General features: G+C 37.2%; 1 protein-coding gene across 3 annotated transcripts in view; it reads left to right on the plus strand.

Moving 5' to 3' along the window:
- RANBP3L (RAN binding protein 3 like) overlaps window positions 1–18745 on the plus strand; it is a 46463-nt gene that overhangs the window by 10975 nt on the left and 16743 nt on the right. The window contains exons 2-7 of one of the 3 annotated variants that reach the window (XM_070245913.1): window positions 7318–7420; window positions 14282–14340; window positions 15208–15247; window positions 15752–15829; window positions 16637–16711; window positions 18484–18555. In XM_070245913.1, coding sequence (XP_070102014.1) covers window positions 16660–16711; window positions 18484–18555 — 124 coding nt within the window. In that variant the 5' untranslated portion in view covers window positions 7318–7420; window positions 14282–14340; window positions 15208–15247; window positions 15752–15829; window positions 16637–16659. The remainder of the gene's footprint in view (window positions 1–7317; window positions 7421–14281; window positions 14341–15207; window positions 15248–15751; window positions 15830–16636; window positions 16712–18483; window positions 18556–18745) is intronic. The other 2 variants (XM_005604308.4, XM_070245914.1) reach the window with 2 other exon arrangements.

The following is an 18745-nucleotide window of genomic DNA, read 5'->3' on the forward strand; positions in this document are numbered from 1 at the left end:
TCGTCCTCCCTCTGGAGGAGGGATCCATCTGGATGGAAAAGCCATACTTCATACCTATATAATGACTGATTTAAGTAATTGGCACCAAATCCTTTCTTGTTCTGATAAAAGAAGGTAATTCGTGATAAGGAGGGATGTTGCCATCTGGAGAGAAGAGAGCAAAGTAAGGAGAAAATCTCCAAATGTTGGAAATGGACCATTTTGGTCTAGGGTCAGCTGTGTTAAACTTTAGTTGTCTGCAGAGAAATGAAGTTGCAGATAAAGATTTGTGTGTATGCGTGCTGTTGTCTGCTGAGCATGGGTAAAACACACCATTGCTACTTCTGTTTGTTCAACAAGACTAACTTTGTTATAAAGGGTGTCATTCTCAAGTGTGGATGAAAGGTTTGGTGCTATTTGCCGTTTTTCTTTTTGAAAACTGAAAAAGCTAAAGTTAACTAGTAGAAGCAATTGTTTTGATAGTGAGAGGAAGCAAAGTAGATTTAGGGGGAGTTGCAGAAACAACTCTACCTACAAATTTTAAGATGAGAAAAACAAAGATACAGAAAACAAGTGTTCAGAAAACATCATAATAGATGTGCCAAACTTCTTTCCATTTTTGTGAACATTTCTTTCACATTTTAAACCTGAAACTTGCAATATGGTTATTGTCCATTTACTTGCTCATAGCAGGCAATTAATTTTTATTAAATAAATCAATGCTTTTTTCCCCAAAATTTCCTCCAAGTGATTGATATTAATAAATCACTGACTATTAGGGCTTCAAAGATCACGTAGTCCAACTGATTTTACATATTAGGAGACTGAATCCAGAGGAGCGAATTAATCTACTCAAAGTTAGTAGTTAGTGCAGAGAATTGAGGCTATACTTCAATCTACATTATCTAAGAATTTTATGATATAAGGGCCATCATTATTAAAAGTACCTAAAATGGATAAAAAAATTAAGATGGGATAAATTTGTTTTATCTCATTTTTTTAAATATTCATAAAAAGAGTATTTATTTGATGTGTAATAATCCTAATATTAAGCATGTAGAGAAAATGATGAGTGTACAAAGGAGCAGGGAAAAGAGAAATGGGAAGAGTGGAGGGAGGAAAATGTGTGGGGAGGCAAAAAAGGTGAGTGTTAGAGATAAATATGGAACCAAATGGAAGAAAAGAGGAAAAGGCAAATGAGGAAAAGCTGATTTTAAAAAAGAAGGCCCAAAATTTGATATATAAATACAATGGAATATTATTCAGTCTTAAAAAGAAATGAAATTCTGACACGTGCTACAACATAGATGAACCTTGAAGACAATATGCTAAGTGAAATGTCAGACAGAAAAAGACCAATATTGTATGATTCCACCTGTATGAGGTACCTAGAATAGTCAGATTCAGAGTCAGAAAGAATAACAGTGCTTACCAAGGGCTGGGAGAGAGGGGAATGGGGATTACTATTTAATGGGTACAGAGTTTCTGTTTGGGTTGATGAAAAGGTTCTCGCAATGGATGGTGGTGATAGTTGCACATCACTGTGAATATACCTAATGTCACTGAATGGGACATTAAAAAAGTATTGTTATGTACATTTTCCTAGAATAAAAAACATCTTTTTTTTAAAAAAAGACATCACATAGTAACAATATCTCCTCTAATCCTTTCATCTTGACTTGTCATAATAATTCAATGATCATGAAAGCTTGAAGGGAAGAAAATGGGTAAATATAAAGGATTGTTCTCAGTTTTCTTGAGAATTTTTGAAGTTGTATAAGTTTGAAAAGTGAAAGTTTTTCTCTTGTAATTTTCTTTAGCACAATGAACAAAATGTTTCTGGTAAGGTTTATACATTGCTACCTGGCCTTTACTTCTCCCAGACTAGTTCTAAATCAACGCAGTAAGATCTGTGCAGAACCATCTGCCGCAGGCATCGCAGTATTCCTGCGCCATTTCTGTGCCCTGAGGGCCAGCAGGGCATTTCAGCGAGGGTGAATGCTGGCTTGCCGGGGCTTCTGCGAGTTCCCAAGAGGAGAATGCGGTCCAGGCCTCCTGGGCTTGTGAGTGCCTTGGGTGACAATGCTGCTCCTTTCTTCCTGCCTAGGCCTCCGAGGTCCTGTTCTCAGTGGAATAACATCCATTTATTCCTGTGGAAACGGGAAAACAAGGAGCCTTTTCTCCTGCTTGCTCAAAGGCTCAGGACAAAGGGGAATAAGTTTAAGGAAAAGTGACTTGGAATTGGAAGAAGTTGTAATCAAGCTTCTCAGTCTGGCCTGTGTCCTTGGAATCCGTGAAGGAATTTAAAAATAATGTGCTTCTTTACTGAAGAGGAAGAGCTTAAATTTATCTGAATTCAATATATAAAGCTGTATTTCAGCCATATTGACTTATTAATAGTCTTTGTGAGGAATGATTTAATTCTTACTAATATGCCATTTTGTGTCAAAATCACTTCTTTAATTTTAGCAGTACAGAATACACTAGAGAATTACTTAAAATTAACTTTGACCTGTGCGTTTTAAACCTGTGCATGTGTCTGCACAATATTTATCTTCAACCTGCCGTGAAACCTACACTGTATTTCTCTTCCCCACTCCCTCAGCAAAATGGAGAGACCCATTTCTAACATATGGAAGCATTTTCACACTGCAAGTTATTCTGAGGGGAAAATATGTGATTTATAAATGCTATCAAATGAAATATGTGTTTCCAAATGGTACCAAGTTGACCAAGCACATCTTAGGACACATTCTGCACCTTTATTACCCCATTGGCGTAAATGAACGGACAGCAAACAGCTCCTTCTCGAATTATCAATCCAGAGGTCCCACATTCATTGCGGCTAAACATGTTCAAGTCATCAAAGACTGCAAGTAACCTTATCACAAAAGCACACAATAGTTTTATTGATAAACAAAATAACACCTCCGAATTATGGAGAAATGGATATGCTCTGTCAAAAGTAATAAATTCTTCTGAGTTATTTGTGCCAGTGGCTGAAAATAAATATTGACATGGAGATTTCAAATTGCTAGGTTCACCACACCATTAGCCTGCCGACATTCTTAAACAAACCTCTTTAGAGTCAGAACATGAACAGAAAATTGGTAAGAGTAAGTGAAGCATCTTGCAGTGTTTACAGATGGCAAAACAAAAGTGCAGGAAGACCCACAGTCTGGGATCACATCTCAACCTGGCTTGTATAGACCATGGAAGCAGGAGATCTGTCATGGCCTGGGCATATCACAACTTCAGAAGAGAAGCAGCTGTAAAACAGTCGTTCAACTCAAAATGGAAGCCAGGAGGGAGCCTTTCTTACAGGAAAAAGCATGAGATTTAGAGTCAGCTCTCATGTGTGTTAGTCCCAGGTCTCTAAGTATTAGCTGTGTGACCTTGAGCACATCCTGTAATGTTAGAGTCTTAGTCACTTCAATCACTGACCTCTGGAGGATCGTGTGATGTACTAAGAGCTGCAGCTTACTGAGCATTTCCTACATGCCAGGCGCTGTGCCTTGTCTTTTACCTACATTACCTTGCTTAATCCTTGCAACAACTCTCTGAAGTCTGTCTCATTATCCCTATTTTACAGATGAGGACATTTAGGCTCAGGGGGATCAAATGACCTGCCCTAGCTCACTCAGTGAGTAAATTCAGGAGATGGAGTTTCAATCCATGTCTTTAAGCTCTTGAAAAGCTTAGATTTTTAAAACCATGCATTCTGTCTTCTCGCAGTCATTCCTTCAGTCGCCAAAGACTAATATATTTAAGAATGTTTTATAATAAGTAAAGTGTGATGCAAATATAAGTCTTTATGTTATGTCAGTGAATAAAGGAAGAATCATGGGAAATCACCAAGTCTAACTTTTCATACTACTTCTTAAGGTCACATTAATTTAAACATTTCAAAGGGCAAAAGGGTAAAGACTAACCATGACACGCATAAGCATGTCATATGGTAGCTATTGTCTTTAAGAAGAAAGAAAAAAGAAATAATTCAAAGAGAAATGTTTTGACACTGGAACAATAGTAAAATTCAATGGAGTATGCTGTGATGTCTACTGAAAAAGTCACTGATCATCCCCAAATATAAAGTACACTGCACATGATGACCGTATCTTTTGGGATCAATTACAGAACGTTCTCAAAAATATAAAGCCAGTTTCTTCCATCATCCCTGCATTTTGATTGATGGAGTGATTTTGCCAGATGTTCTATACCAAACGATTTAACTAAAATTCTCTTTTTTTCCGCATCTGTGGACATCTCTATTTATAAAGACATTAGTGAAGTAAATGACTTTAAGAAATGAGAAGAACTTTCCTTCAACAGGATTATTGCTGCTGTAAATCTCCAGATTCTAAAATACAAAGGAAATTAAGTCACTGGCTATAGCCCACTACCACATATGACTGGATAATCAATTAAGTGACACAGTTTGGCGTCGAGGTTGGGTTGAGCATGCATTCAACACAGAATTTTCAGGACTTTGTTCTACTTCCAGAAGTGTAGCAAGGTCTTTGTTTGAGACAACCTCTGAATCTTCTTGCTCACATCAGAGAGCTGTATTATCTTCATAACTTGGTTTTTCAAAATTGGTTGGTGTCCAGATCTAGACCATGTACAGACCAGTGCAGGAAAGAGTCTAGAGTCTTTGGAACTTAAAATGAGTGGATCCCTTGAAGATTATCAGCATCAGAAGCAGATGAGTTCAGAAAATAGGATGGATTAGATAAAGCTCTGGGTGACGACGGTTGTATTCAGTGGATTGAGATAGTTTTCTCATCTTCTTTTCCAATTTCCTATCCTGAAATGATTCCCACTCTGAAAATGAGTGATTTCTTTATCAGCATGGTATTGACGAGAAGAAAAATAACTTTCATTGTTGTATTCTAATGTTGATTCTTTTTGTCTCTAGTGTGTACTTTTCATAATGAATCAAAACTAGAAATGCTAGATTTCTTTGAGTTGGCAGTTTATAAGTTCATTTCCAACAAAAACTTAAAGCAGTTCAAAAAACTTTGGATTGAAAAGGGTGAGTGTTTTCCCCTTTTACTTCATATACTGTATTTATTCCAACAGGCTTGTATTTATAGTACACACGTTTGGTCATAACTTCAGCAGGGATGACCAGGGCTGGAATTGCTCTAGCAGGGTCCATTCATCTTGTATCTCAAGATGAGTCAGTGCTTCATGAGTCATCCCAGAAACTTCCTGCATAAACTGCCTGTGTTTCTCTCTGAGGTCCTGGTTATTTTACCTTCAAGTCAGTACAAAGTGTCTCATGAAATAGAATCAAGAGTGTCCCATCACAGTTAATAATGTCACTCTGTGACCCTACCACTCTCTTCTGTAAAGACATACTTTCTTATATTTGGTGGGAAATGTGCTGTTTATTTCATTCCCTCTGTATTTTTACAGAGTCCCCCCTATATGGCTAGAAATAAGTACAGAATGTCTCACACTCATGGTTCCCTTGTGAATTGGCACGGATTCCTTTTTCTTCCAGGGCTACAATTTTCTCTTTCTTAAAACTGTTTTAGAATATTTAATATAGTTTTGAATTTTTGTTTGTTCTTTTTGAAAAAATCAAGATTGTGATTCAGACCCACTGTGTCTCCTCTTCCTGGGGCTCAATACAGAGATTAAGGTCACCTGCTATGATTTGTCCATTTTTTTCTACAGAAGATATCACTTTTTACAGTTGAAACTTCAGATGCTTCAAATTCTTGTTGAAGAATCTTAGTACTATGACAAATGTTTTTTGATGTAGTTTTTGCTTTGAAGAAATGAACATTTTAATTAACATTTAGCAATCTCAAGCAGAAACATTTTATACGAAATTTTTTTCAAGAAAAAAAGTCGTATTTCAAACATATTATTAAAACAGAAAATAAACTCTTGCATCAGAGAGGAAATCCTTAATTGCTTCAAGCAGAGTATCTGAATGACTGATTTCAATATCAATATTGCCATTTCAATAGCCTTACCACAGATATTTCTTTCTAAGTCTTCAGAATAGCCCTTGACTTCATCTTACATTGAACCATAACAATCATAGGATGTGGTTTGAGTAGTAATTATTTTCTCATTAATTGTCAGGTCACTTAGAACATCTGGAGGCTTGGTTATTAACTCTAGGAGTCTCCATGCCATCTTCCCGAGTTTGGTCTCAGCTGACAGAAACCTGGAGGTGCTGTCGAGGACTGCTTCTCAAATGCGTACACAAATCACCTGGCGATCATGCAAAATGCAGACTCTGATTCAGTGGGTCTGAGGTGGGCCATGCGAGTCTGCATTTCTACCAAGCTCCCAGGCAATGCTACTGGTCTGTCTGGACCACACTTTGAGGAGCAAGGATCTCTCAAACTATTTATGGGCCACGGCCTGAATTCAGAAACTTCCTGATAGTACAAAAGAAAATGAATAAGGAAGATAGGAGCTGGACAAGGAGAAGTGAGAAGAAAACTAGGGGTAAGAATAAGATAATGAGTGAAAGGAAAAAGAAAAACCTTTGAGGAACAATGAGGCATTTCCTCCAGAGCCCACGAGAGTAGGGGTGGGGGGCGACTGTATATCCTATGTTAATAGGACTGGAGAGGAGGAGGGGAGGGAATCTCACTTTTATTGAGAGTCTGCTGTGCAACCTGTACTACGACATACTGCTATACATTTGTGTATGTATATGTGTGTGTGTGTGTGTGTATATATATATATATATAAATGCATGTATATATGAAGGATAGATAGATACATAGATAGATAGATGTTCTGCTTTGTTCCAAAAAGATTTGAAGAGGAAGCTGTACTAGGTGCTCTCACAAGCATACGTTGCTTCAATCCTCATAACAACCGTTTTAAAATATACAGAGAGAGGTGATAAAGCTGAGGCCTGGAGTAATTTTTTTAAAAACACATCTCTAGGACCATTTGACCTCACTGCTCCAAAATCCTTGCTTCTACCAGTCAGAGAGCAGAACACAAGAGAAAGAGGGAGAGGAGGACAGGCTTAAAGGACAATGTTGGAACCTGGAGTGAGATAGTACAGAGGAGAAGAAATTAGAGAAGAGGATGTGGCAGAGACACATGGGTTGGTCCAGGAAGAAGGGAAGAGGAAAATGCAGGGCCTGCTAGGGCTGCAATTCAAGTGGATAATTCTAGTCCTGGTAGCAATTAGAGGTGACCCATTTGGCAGCGGCTGCCCCTCTGCAGGGGGGTTGTTGTCACCCTCTTTCCTGCCGACACTGTTTCCACAACCTTTTCAGCCCTGGCTAGAGTAGCTTGGTTCTATCCAGTGTGGAGAGCTTGGTTTTCACTTTCCCTAAACCACCAAAACAGCAAGAAAGTGGCCTGCAGGACTACGTGGGAGAAGCTGTGTAGCAGAAACTTGGAGCCCCTAGAAGCTGCCTGCCTCCATTCTCACTGGGACTCTGAGTCCAAGGTACTCCATCCTCAGTCTCTTCCTCCTCCTCTGCTTTCAGCTCAGTAGATCCTTTCAAACCTCCTCCTCTGAGATAATTCATCAAGAAAAGCCTCCAGTTACTTTCCTAGATGAAACAGATTGCTTTGTCAAGACACTGAGTGCCAGTTAAACACATGGAAATAAAGGGTCTGGACAATCCACCCAAAATTTTTTGGGAAAAATTATGGTACATAGAATAGGGGAAAAAAAGTTTATATCTACTGATAATACTGACCATTATAGCATTTAAGAATCCTGAAGAACAAAGCTCTTACGTATATTCATAATCTTCTAACTGAATTCTTGTCTGGAGACTCAGAGGAGTGTTTTGAATAAAGGCGAAGGACAAGAACATAAATGCCTCTCAAAAGTTTCGATGGCATTATGAAGAGCAGATCTTCAGTTATTCAGGGGAGTTTCCATTGCATTCTGAACTCAGTGAATCCATCTGGCTTATGCTTTTGTTTCCATATATTTCTACGTAAAGAACACTCAGGACCAAGAAATAAGATATTGGATGATTGCTACGCAGTATAACTCAATAAGAAGTCAATTCTTGGCAAGGAGCATGAGATTTGTCCTTTAATTATGGGCATCTGACACTATGGTAGAAAAGGAATTATTTTTAAATTTAGTTTTTATTTTTTCAAAGTTATACATATTCATGTGGTTTAAGGGATCAACTTGTTCTACAAGACTTTTCTGGAAAAAACAGCAGTTTCCTCCTTGCCCCGTCCTTTGCTCTCCCTTTCCTTGGTCCCCAGAGGCAACAGCATCTAACTCTCCTAGCTTTCTTTTGGAATTAACCTCCATATCTCCAAATATCAGGCATTTAGTGCTATTTCTTTCTATTTATGTTTAGGCATTACTGATTTGCCACTATGGAAGAATTTATATCCGTTGCACAGATTTCTCCCAACTCTATAATTACTACTGCTACATACACGCACACTTTCTATTCCCCCGTCATCCCAAAATTGTTGTATCATAAATTTGATTAGATCAAAATTTAGTATTGACATCATTGTGTGAAACTATCACAATTGATCCAAATAAGATTTAAGCTTCCTTTTCCTTTCTTGCCCAACTTTTTGTTTTCCTTGGATTTAATAATTGTGTCATGTCTTTGTTTTGTTTTCTTAGTTCTCTATGTATTTATTACCAATCTCCAAGCTCTCCTCTAATCATCTAAATATCCTTTCAGAATATTCAACCTCTTGAGATATGCAAATGCTTTTAGTCACATCTTTGTGGAGACATCTTTCCTGGAGTCTCCACAGAGACTTACCCCCTGGTGGACTGGTTGCTGTCTGTGATCGGCATACTGCTGTCATTCTGGGCTATCCCCTCACCATCATCCTGGAGACTGCTTTCACATCTCTTGAGTTGGCTCCTCTGTGTCTTGGATCCTTAGTTTACTAGCTCTTTTGGTAGAACCTCCCCTCCAGAAGCATCCTAAGAATGGGTGCATGTGGGATATGTATTTTGAGATCTTGCAGTTTGGAAAGGCTTTTATCATATCTTCACACTTAGTCAATGGTTTATATTAATAAATAATTCTAGACTGGAAATCATTTCTGCTCAGAGTGTTAAAAGCATTGCTCCTTTGATTCTAGTTTCTGGTGTTGTTTTTGAGAAACCTAAATCCATTCTGATACCTGACCTGTTGTACATGAACTCTTTTGCTCTCTTCTTGTTGCTTTTAGGAACTTTTCTTTGTCTGCAGTGTTCTAAGATTTCATGATGTGCACTGGTGTGAGTCTATTTTCAGGTACAATCCTGAACATTGGATAGACTCTTTCAATCTGGAAACTTATGTCCTTCAATTTGGGGAAATTTTAATAGTGTATTTGTTGATAATTTCATCCTCTCTGTTTTCTAAGTTCTCTTTTTCTGGAGCTCCTATTAGTCAGGTGTTCAAGTGATTCTTGAACTAATCTTCTGGGTTTTCTTATATTTTTCTCATATTTTCAATTTCTGTTCTTTTGCTCTGTTGTCTTGGCTACTTACTAAACTTATTCAATAGAAGATTGAATAAGATTTTCTAAATCTTCTATTGATTTTTTGATCAACATTGATTCTTTTGATTCTACTATCATATTTTGAAGTCTAATTTCTAAAAGCTTATTCTTGTTCTTTGTTGTTCTTAATATCTTTCTTTGCTTCATGCATGTTTCATCTTTATGAGGACATTAATTATATACGTATAAATATATTTTTAAAAACTCTCTGTTTCGTCTTTTTCACCCAATGTTCTTTTCTCCCACTTGTTCATTTGATCACTGTATTTTTTGTCTGGTGATCCTTGACTGCCTGGTTGTATTTAAGAAAGGGGCACTCACTAAAAAGCTGATTGGCACCTCTGTGTACCTGAATTGGGGACTCATCATTTGACTTGACCATTCATTGGGGAATTCCTATGTCTTTAGATCCTTTCTTTTGGGTTAGTCAGACTCTCCAGAAAAAAAATCTTCTAATTTCCTTCTTGGAGGAAATAAATCTGGCTGCCAGCATTCTACGTACTGAGTAGAAAGAGAGTGCTAAAGGCCTCAACATTTTGTATGCGTGGTAGGCAGAATAATGGCTCCCTAAAGTTGTCTATATCCTAATGCCCAGAACCTGTGAATACGCACACTTATGTGGCAAAAGAAACCTTGCAGATGTGAGTAAATTAAGGATCTTGAGACAGGGAGATTATCCTGGATTACTCAGTGGGCCCAATGCCACCACAAAGGTCATTATAAGACAAAGAGGGAAGCAGGAGTGTCAGAATCAGAGAAGGAGATGTGGCAGCAGAAGCAGAGGTTGGAGTGAGGTGAGGCCACAAGCACAAGAATGAGGGCAGCCTCTAGAAGCTGCAAAGGCAAGAAAATGGATTGTTCCATGAGCCTCCAGAAGGAACACAGCCCTGACAACCCCCTGTAGACTTCTGACCCCAGAATTGTAAGATACCAAATTTGTGTTGTTTTAAACCACTAAACTTGTGGTCATTTGCTATAATAACAATAGGAAACTAAGATAGTATGTAAGCTTTCACCTAATCACCACTCTTTTCATTACAGAACCTTCACGATAAACTGTGCCTGATGTTCTATCTTTTCCAGGGAATAACCCTCCAGTCTTCTGCCAGGGTAGGAGAGGGACACATTGCTTTGCTGCTTAATAGATAAATTTCTTCCTATTCTCAGCCATACTTCATCTCTGCTTCCAGAAGTACTTAGTGATACCAATTCCTGGACTTTTGGTGGCTCTGTGGGGAGTAAACCAGGTTGCTTTTGAGCATCCCCACTACTGGCTTAAGGTCCAGGTTCCTGGTCTGCTAAGTGAGTTACCACTCATCCTTCCACTTTCTAGTTTCCAAAATTTTGTCACTATTATTTCTCTTCAGTTTTCATTGTCTTTGTGGTGGCTTCTCTCCCTCCACCTCACCCCACCTACCCCTAAAAACGCTCAACCATTTATTATGATCTTATTGTGATTTCTGATTTCAGGAGGAAGTAGAGAACATGTGTATGGTCAATCAACTTTGACAAAGTTGCAAAAATATAAGTGTCATTATTTTATACTGCTTTTTCCTTGACATGGTGCTGGATGGTATATTATACCTTTAGAACATGACATTGTTCCAGTAGAGTTATATATGACATATGTCAGTATGACACGTGGGAGTTAAGATCGATGGTTTTGAAGGAGGGATCCTGGGTTTAATTAAAGGCTTTGCCACTTATTAGTGGCATGACTTTGAGCAAGTCACTTAACAGAGCCTTAGTTTCCTCATCTGTAAATATGGTAGAAACAATATTTAACTCACAAAGTGATGAAAAGGCTTAAATTAGACAAGATGTTGGATAAAAGCCCTTGGCCGACAGCATAACTCCATTGTGGAGCAGAATTACAGGTGAACCAAGATTGAATTATGTAGATATTATATAGATAGAATTATAATTATAGAATTATATAGATATTACATGGATAGAGTTATATAGATAGTGCACATATAGATATATGTACAGATATATAGATATACATGTACATTATATAGATGTGCCCTTCCTCGTATATAACAGATACTTAGTAACGTTTGTGGGATGAACGAATGTCTTTTTTTAATGAAGTATTTCAGAAAACAACAATGAATATACGGATCCGTTAAATGCTATGTGAACCTTAAAACAGGTAAAACATCAAAATTTATCTTTAGGTTTTTAAATTTCTCTTACCCATTCCCTCTTCATTCTTTTTAACAGAAGACTGTATGTTAAACTTTTCATTATTTCATTTGCCTCAAAAAAACCCATGGATGCAAGATTAACAAACAAATAAAGAGCAGCCTAGTCAGCTCTCTTCTAGAATTTAGACTAGCCTCTTAATTAGGTTCCTTATTTCCTCTCTCTCAGTCCCTTCCCCCTCTAATCCGTTTTCCACACAGCACATGCATATCAGAGTGAATCACTCCACTCCTTAAAATCTCTTATTGGCTCCCCAAATTTCTTAAAATAAAAACAAAACTCCTTGGCACAACCTACAAGGCTTCACAAAGCTCCAACCTCATCTTCAGCCTCATCTTGTACCACTAGTCCTCTCCCTTACCTTGCAAAGTGCCTCAGATGTAGTCACCCCTCAATACATGTTTGTTGAACAAGTGGATTGATTAATGAATATATTAGAAAGAAGAATAAATTTTAAAACATTTAATTTTAAGGACCTGGCTTTTATTTTCAAATTTTCCTACTGGGTCAGGTAAGAAAACTGCTATGAACTCAATGGCTTGATAATTGCTTAATTTTTGCTTTGTCTTTGGAGCCAAGAGAACTTCTTGGGAGAGAAGGAGAGACTCTGAATGGAAGAGAAAGTATGGAGATTATCTGTTTTCTAACTAATGTGCTGGGCAGTGTCATGGAAAGAAGGTGGTTGCACTGAGGCTAATATGCCTTCACTCAGACAATGTATACCTAGATCCTAGCACAGTGGCTGGCACACAAAAGATGCTCAATAAATATTTGTTGAATTAATGAATAAAAATGGCCTTCCTACGTTACCATATGCCCTTCAAGCTGCAAGTAATTCTTTGTGATTCCTCGTTAATGCTGCCATTAAAGATCACTTTTGCCCATTTTTAGCTGTGTATTTTGATAAAGGGAAAGTTAACATGTTTTTTTGTCTAGGATTAGGCCAAGTCATGCTATTTTAAGGATGATTATTTCAAATCTAGTTTAGAAGAGGCCCATTTATTATTCTGATTCATACGTATCTCCCTGCACATTCACAAAAACTATTTCCTTTCAAAGTCACTAGAGATCTCATTTCTTAAGTCTAATGTAATTGCTGGAAAAGGAGCTTGTTTGAGAAAGAGCAAAGAATTGAGCCATAGTTTAATATAGATGGGTATGCCAATATGTTATTGAGCATTTTCTGCTGGGGCTCACTTGGCTCCAAGGGCAGACAGTGCAGTAAGCTCTTGCATCAAAAAGTGAACCAGTTGATCTCACTGAACTGAAAGAAGGTACCCAAGTTTCCATGGCCCCAGGACCTTGGCAAAGGGTGGTCTGGCAGAGTTCATGACACTCTCTTATGGGATAAGGTTGTAGGGAACTAGTAAACCCCTTCTGGAAAATAAAAGATGTAATTCTCTGGTAGTTCCTTGAAGTTCCTAAGCCAGGGTTTTATTTATTCAGCCTAGGGAGGGCAAATTATCTGAGCATGTATGTCAGGACAAAATATTGGTAATGGCTACTGGAAACCTATAATGAAAAAAGTTCTGAGGTCATATTTGGGCTCCTTGAGAAAGTATGGTCATAGGTTAGCAATGTCAGTGTTGAGTTTTGGAATCGGGACTGATGGCATGGCACATATTTAATATCCTTTACTAAGGCTTTTGTTTTGTTAAAATCTAAGTAATTATATTTAAAAATCCATTTAATCTTCACATACACTCTGTGAGGTAAGTACTGTTATGCTTTTTTTTTTTTTCAGATGAGGAAACTAAGGTACAGGTATAATAAGTTTCCCAAAGTATATAGCCAATTAGTGGTGGAACTTCTATTTGAGCACATGCTTAGCTAACTCCAGAGCCCAAGCCCTTAAGAAGCTCTTTAAGAAAATTCTCTTAAGAATTTTCCCTATGAATTCTGGAGTGCTAATATTTAAAGCTGTTATTACTCATTTATATTACCTAGAGTGAATGAGTTTCTCTCTATTCTCTTACCTAAGACAGAAAATATAAAAGATCAATAACATTGGTAGGATTGAAGATAAATTTTAGCTACTCTATAACACTAAGACTGATTCTTAGTCTAAATAGTGAAAACATGGCTTAGGATATGACTACTCTAGGCAAGGAAATATGAATTATTTCTGGATCATTTTAAGGACGGAATGCAGTACGTCTACGGCATTTATACCTTGAGATCCAAGCCAAGTAGAAGTAATATTCTCAGATGAGATTTTTCACCCTTTGAAACTTGTTGCTCTAGAAGTAAAGATGTTAATCAGTACGTCCTGATGAGACTCCAAGGGCAGGGAATTATATTTTGTTTTCCTTAAACACTTAAAACATATTCTTTTAATGAGATGATCTCTCTATTTATGGAAATATTTACTATCACTTTCCCCAAGTATTTATTTCTGTAATTAACCATTAAAATCATTTGTAATTATGCAATTTATAGTATCCATGTAAAACAGTTTGGATTTCACCCAAAGACAGGGAAAAAGACAAAACAAAACAAAAATCTTCCAATATTTTTAGTTGGTGTTAGGAATGTCAAAATATGGTCAAATGTCAAAATGTCAAAATAAGAAATGAGACCTCATTTCTTGCCTGCTCTTTTTCTTTTACAGAAAAATCTGTCATTGCTCAACCAATATTTGTTTTTGAAAAGAGAGAAAAAACTTTTAAGGTAAGATCAAGCTACTTTGTTTGATTTTTCACTTTGACCGAGAAATTTATATTTCAAGAAGCTAGCTATGCTAAATGCTATCACTGCTGCATAAGTTCATCCCCCTGTTCTTCACGCAGCAGAGCAGTGCACATAGAATATTTATAGGGTAGGGATTCACCAACAGCAATTTGACTGAAATGGGAAGCCAGAGGCCTTGTCTTGAAACTATGGATAACATGCCATTTTTACCAAAATTACGTTTTTTGGGAGTGATTTGGAAAGGGGAAGGACTGAAAGAGATTAGGAGGGCTGATGCTCCTTATGAGTCTCCACCACTGACCTAGCCTAACTGGGTATAAAATAAGTTCTAAACGGTGATATTTGATTTAAAAGGGATCTTAAGGATCCTGTCTGCTTTTTCAGCATCCTACTAAAATCACCTGCTTTGAAAGACAAACCATGAGATTAGTAGCATTTTCACTTCAGCTTAATTAGTATTGTCTCGTTATTCTCGTTCTTGCTTATGCAGGTAATTTACCCTACTACCCACAAAACTAAAGAAAAACTCCACCCCAAGCCCTTGTTGAAAAAGCAGATTCCACCCTCCGCTCCCCCAACGCCCCAGCCAAGTGCTTCAGAATCCTGAGAGTTGGTGTTTCAAAATCTTCATTTTCAACACGCTCCCACAAGGGATTCTGCAGTCACTGAACTGTAAAACCTCTCTGCTAAGACTTTGTTTTTTCTTGAATACACGCCTGGTGAGCCACTTTGTCCTGGCCTAGATAAATAGACCTGGCTTCTGAGAATTCTCTTATAAAGTGACAGGGTGGAAATCTGACGTAAAACCAGCACTCAGCTCTCATTGGCAGCTTTGTTTCCTTCCAGAGACCTGCAGAGGACACCCTGTATGAAGCAGCAGAACATGGTAATAATGATTTGTATCCTGTATTTCAAAATCAATCTTTATACAAAGAAAATTAGCAGGCACAAGCATTTTGACATGTGGGACAGTCTATATAAAACTTAATGGTTTTTCTTGTGTTTAAACACGAAAGTAGACTGGCTTTTGTTTTGAAAGGTGACATGCAGGACCCTGAGAATGCTGATGTTAGCAACTCTAGAATCCCACAATTCTCCACTGCCTGTGTCTCAACTACCAAAAACATTTTCTACAAAATCTCAGAATTCTTATGCAATTTCTTGCCGAAGCCACTTGTTTTTAATTGTTTCATATTAGAATGATATGCCTATCGGTTTATAATCACCAAGCTATCAACCCCAATATTTAAAATTATGCTTCAGAAGTTAACATGTTATCAAATAATGGTCTATATAGACAAAAGGAAATTCTATTTATCCTCCCATATCATTGGTTGAGGATAATTTGTTATTGCAAGCAATTTTACCCTTCACGTTGAATGTCTTGCAGAATGTAATGGTTTTTCAAGAAAGCGCGAACGGTCTTCATCTTTTACTTTGCAGACTGCAGATTCTCAGTCCCAAGGAGGTGGGTAAAGCCTTGTCTGTTGGCTGTTCACTGTTATGTTCACTCTGCGTATGAAATTACTAGGAAACTTTTGAAATAGATAAGAAAGTCTACTTATTGGATAGTACTTATCATATATTCTTATATGAAAACACAGTCTATAAAATGGATGGTACGAGTCACTACTTAAGAATTTGATTTATCGGCATTGGAAAGGACATAGCCCAATGTTAGCAATGGTTATCTTAGGTAATGGGATTGCTAGCGATTTGGGTTTTTTCCCCTCCCTCTTTGTATTTTGCTGTTTCCAAATTTTCTGCATTAAGTGGATATTAGCTTTGTAATTAGGGGAAATTGCCACATTCTCCTAAGTAAATATCTACTTAGATAGATATCTGCCTTTTCAAAAGACACTTTATTTTAAGAACTCCATCATATACTGTATTCCAAGTAAATCAGTAACCTAGTTTGCCTCTCTTCTACACTCAATTACTATAAAAGGTGATTCCTTGTATAATGGATCGTATTGCCTTCTGCCTTGTAATACAGCTATTTGTGTAAATGTCTGTCTCCTCCACTGTGAGTTCCTTGAGGTCATCTTCATGCCTGATAGAGTGTCTTACACCTGGTGAGCACTCAAATATTTATTGAATTGAATGGAAATTAATTTATAATTCTCAGCAGAGGCACACTTTTTTCTGCTGATAAAAATACAAAACCTTTTTTAAGTTAGTGAGAAAGAGATTTTTCTGAAACAGCAAAAATCCAAATGAAAAGAAACACAAAAGAGCACTTCCTTATTCACTTCAGTTTGCAATCTGCTTTTAGCATCAACCTTGTCCCAGAAGCGAATGAGATCATCATCCTTCACCGACCTCCCGGCCTTCCCCCCTTCTGGACCAGGTAATAAAGAGCTTACAGAACCTCAAGCCCAATGCTCTGACTTTTCAGAATCCATTCTCATTAATGATGAGCTTTCTTTCTCAGCTACTATAAAATGCTGACACTTAGTGGCAAATAAAATAGAGGCCTTAGCAACGTATGCATAGAAGAATTCCTTATGAATTCCAATTCCACAAATCCAGACAGTATCTCTGTTTATTTTGGTAGAAAGTGTGAACTTGATGTTTTTTCAGATTTCATGTTTATGATAGCAATATGTTTTATAAGGCAGTCCTGTAAAATAATTTGCTTTATTTTACTTATTATGGTCCATTTATACAGTTTTTAATATGTACAGTACTCAAAATATATAACTATGCTTTCGATTCTTATTCTAAAGTTTATACTTTAGATTTATATTCTCAAATTTAAAACATGATTTCTTTTGAACTTTTCACTAATTACCACATTACTTCTTTTTATTTGAAATTTGTGATCCTTTGCTAAGTAAAACTATTTTATCATAATAAAATATTTGAAATGATTGGAACATTTGCCACATTAAAATTATGATTTGACTTCTTGTGTGTTTTTGTTTCTACTGAACAACCAACTGCCTTTTCTAAATTAAGCTTACCACTAAGAGATAAAAAATACAAACTATTCACTTCCTTTTAACTGATCCCTCTCTCCCTGGGAACCACAGAGTTTTCAAACCAATAAATTTTTAGTCTTATTAACAATTCCAAGCATGACTGAGCAACAATATGTCAGATATCTTTTAGATGCAGCAGAGATTTTTTCTACCTCACTGGGCCCCATCTTAACCTGACTGGCAAATTACAGATGAGGAACAGAGGTCCTGATCCTAGAGGATTTGTTTTATTGAATTTGTGCATAAAGCAAAGTGATAGCTTTAAGTTATCTGGATAACTGCTTCAATTCATTTTTTTATAAATCAGATACACACAAAAAGAAAGAATGAATAAAGGAACGTTGATATCAGTAAGCATCATTCCATTTTATGTTGTGCAAAATGTTGGTGGTGTTAGAACGGAGAAAAATAGTACAATTTTGAGATGGCCCTTTCATTGTTGGTTGTCAATAATAACGATCATAAAACATTTAATTGAACTTTGAATTAGAGAAGCAATTCTACCCCGACATTTACAATATGTTATAATACTTTGAAGAAGCAGTTCTTATTCTTTTCTCATCTCCATTAATCGAATGCTCCAAGGTTGCTGTTTCTGCAATTGGCAAGCAAGAGGTTATCTCTTTGAAATGCATAGTAATTCCATACTTGGAACCACCACCACAGTCTTACCCCACCAACACACCTCACAGAAAAATAACCCAGCATAATGGTCATCTTTACTTCTCTCTTCAGGTATCATTAGAGTGGGGAGAGGGGCAGAAAAGTTGCTAACAGTTTTATGACATTCTATAAGAAACATATATTAACGCACACAGCGGGTTCATTATCAATTCACATTTTATAATCTGTAGAATTTCTCTCAGTACTCTATTTCATCATTCTAGAGAAGACTGCCTATTCCGTTAGTGATCTGATTTGCACTAATATTTCTGAGAGTAAACAGAACTATGTAGCAAAGCTCATCTTGCCCTCACCTCTTTAGCACAGCCCGCGCTCTCCTATGCGCAGCCTACTACTCTTAGTGCCAACAGCGACATCTACTGGTAAATTCAGTACAGGACCGTGAAAACCCGAATCGCATAGAAACTGACACACCCTTATAGATTCAAGTTTTTCTAATATTTTTTTCTTACAGTGAAGAAAAACAATGTGTTTATGACATCAACTCTTGTGCAAAGGGATGTTGATATGAACAGTGCAGAACAAGGTATGTAGCTTCTCTCTATTACGAGAACCTCAGAAATGTGGCGTTTTACCATCTATATTTTAATCTGCTTGAATGTGTGATTTGGGAGTAGGGGAGGTAGGGCTGAGTGACAAAACATGAAGAAGTACATTTGGTAAGCCAAGTTCCATGGTCAACATGGGTACTAATTAGGTAAAAGCCTGGCTGGAAG

Source organism: Equus caballus, chromosome 21, assembly GCF_041296265.1.
Source record: "Equus caballus isolate H_3958 breed thoroughbred chromosome 21, TB-T2T, whole genome shotgun sequence".
NCBI classification, from domain to species: domain Eukaryota; kingdom Metazoa; phylum Chordata; class Mammalia; order Perissodactyla; family Equidae; genus Equus; species Equus caballus.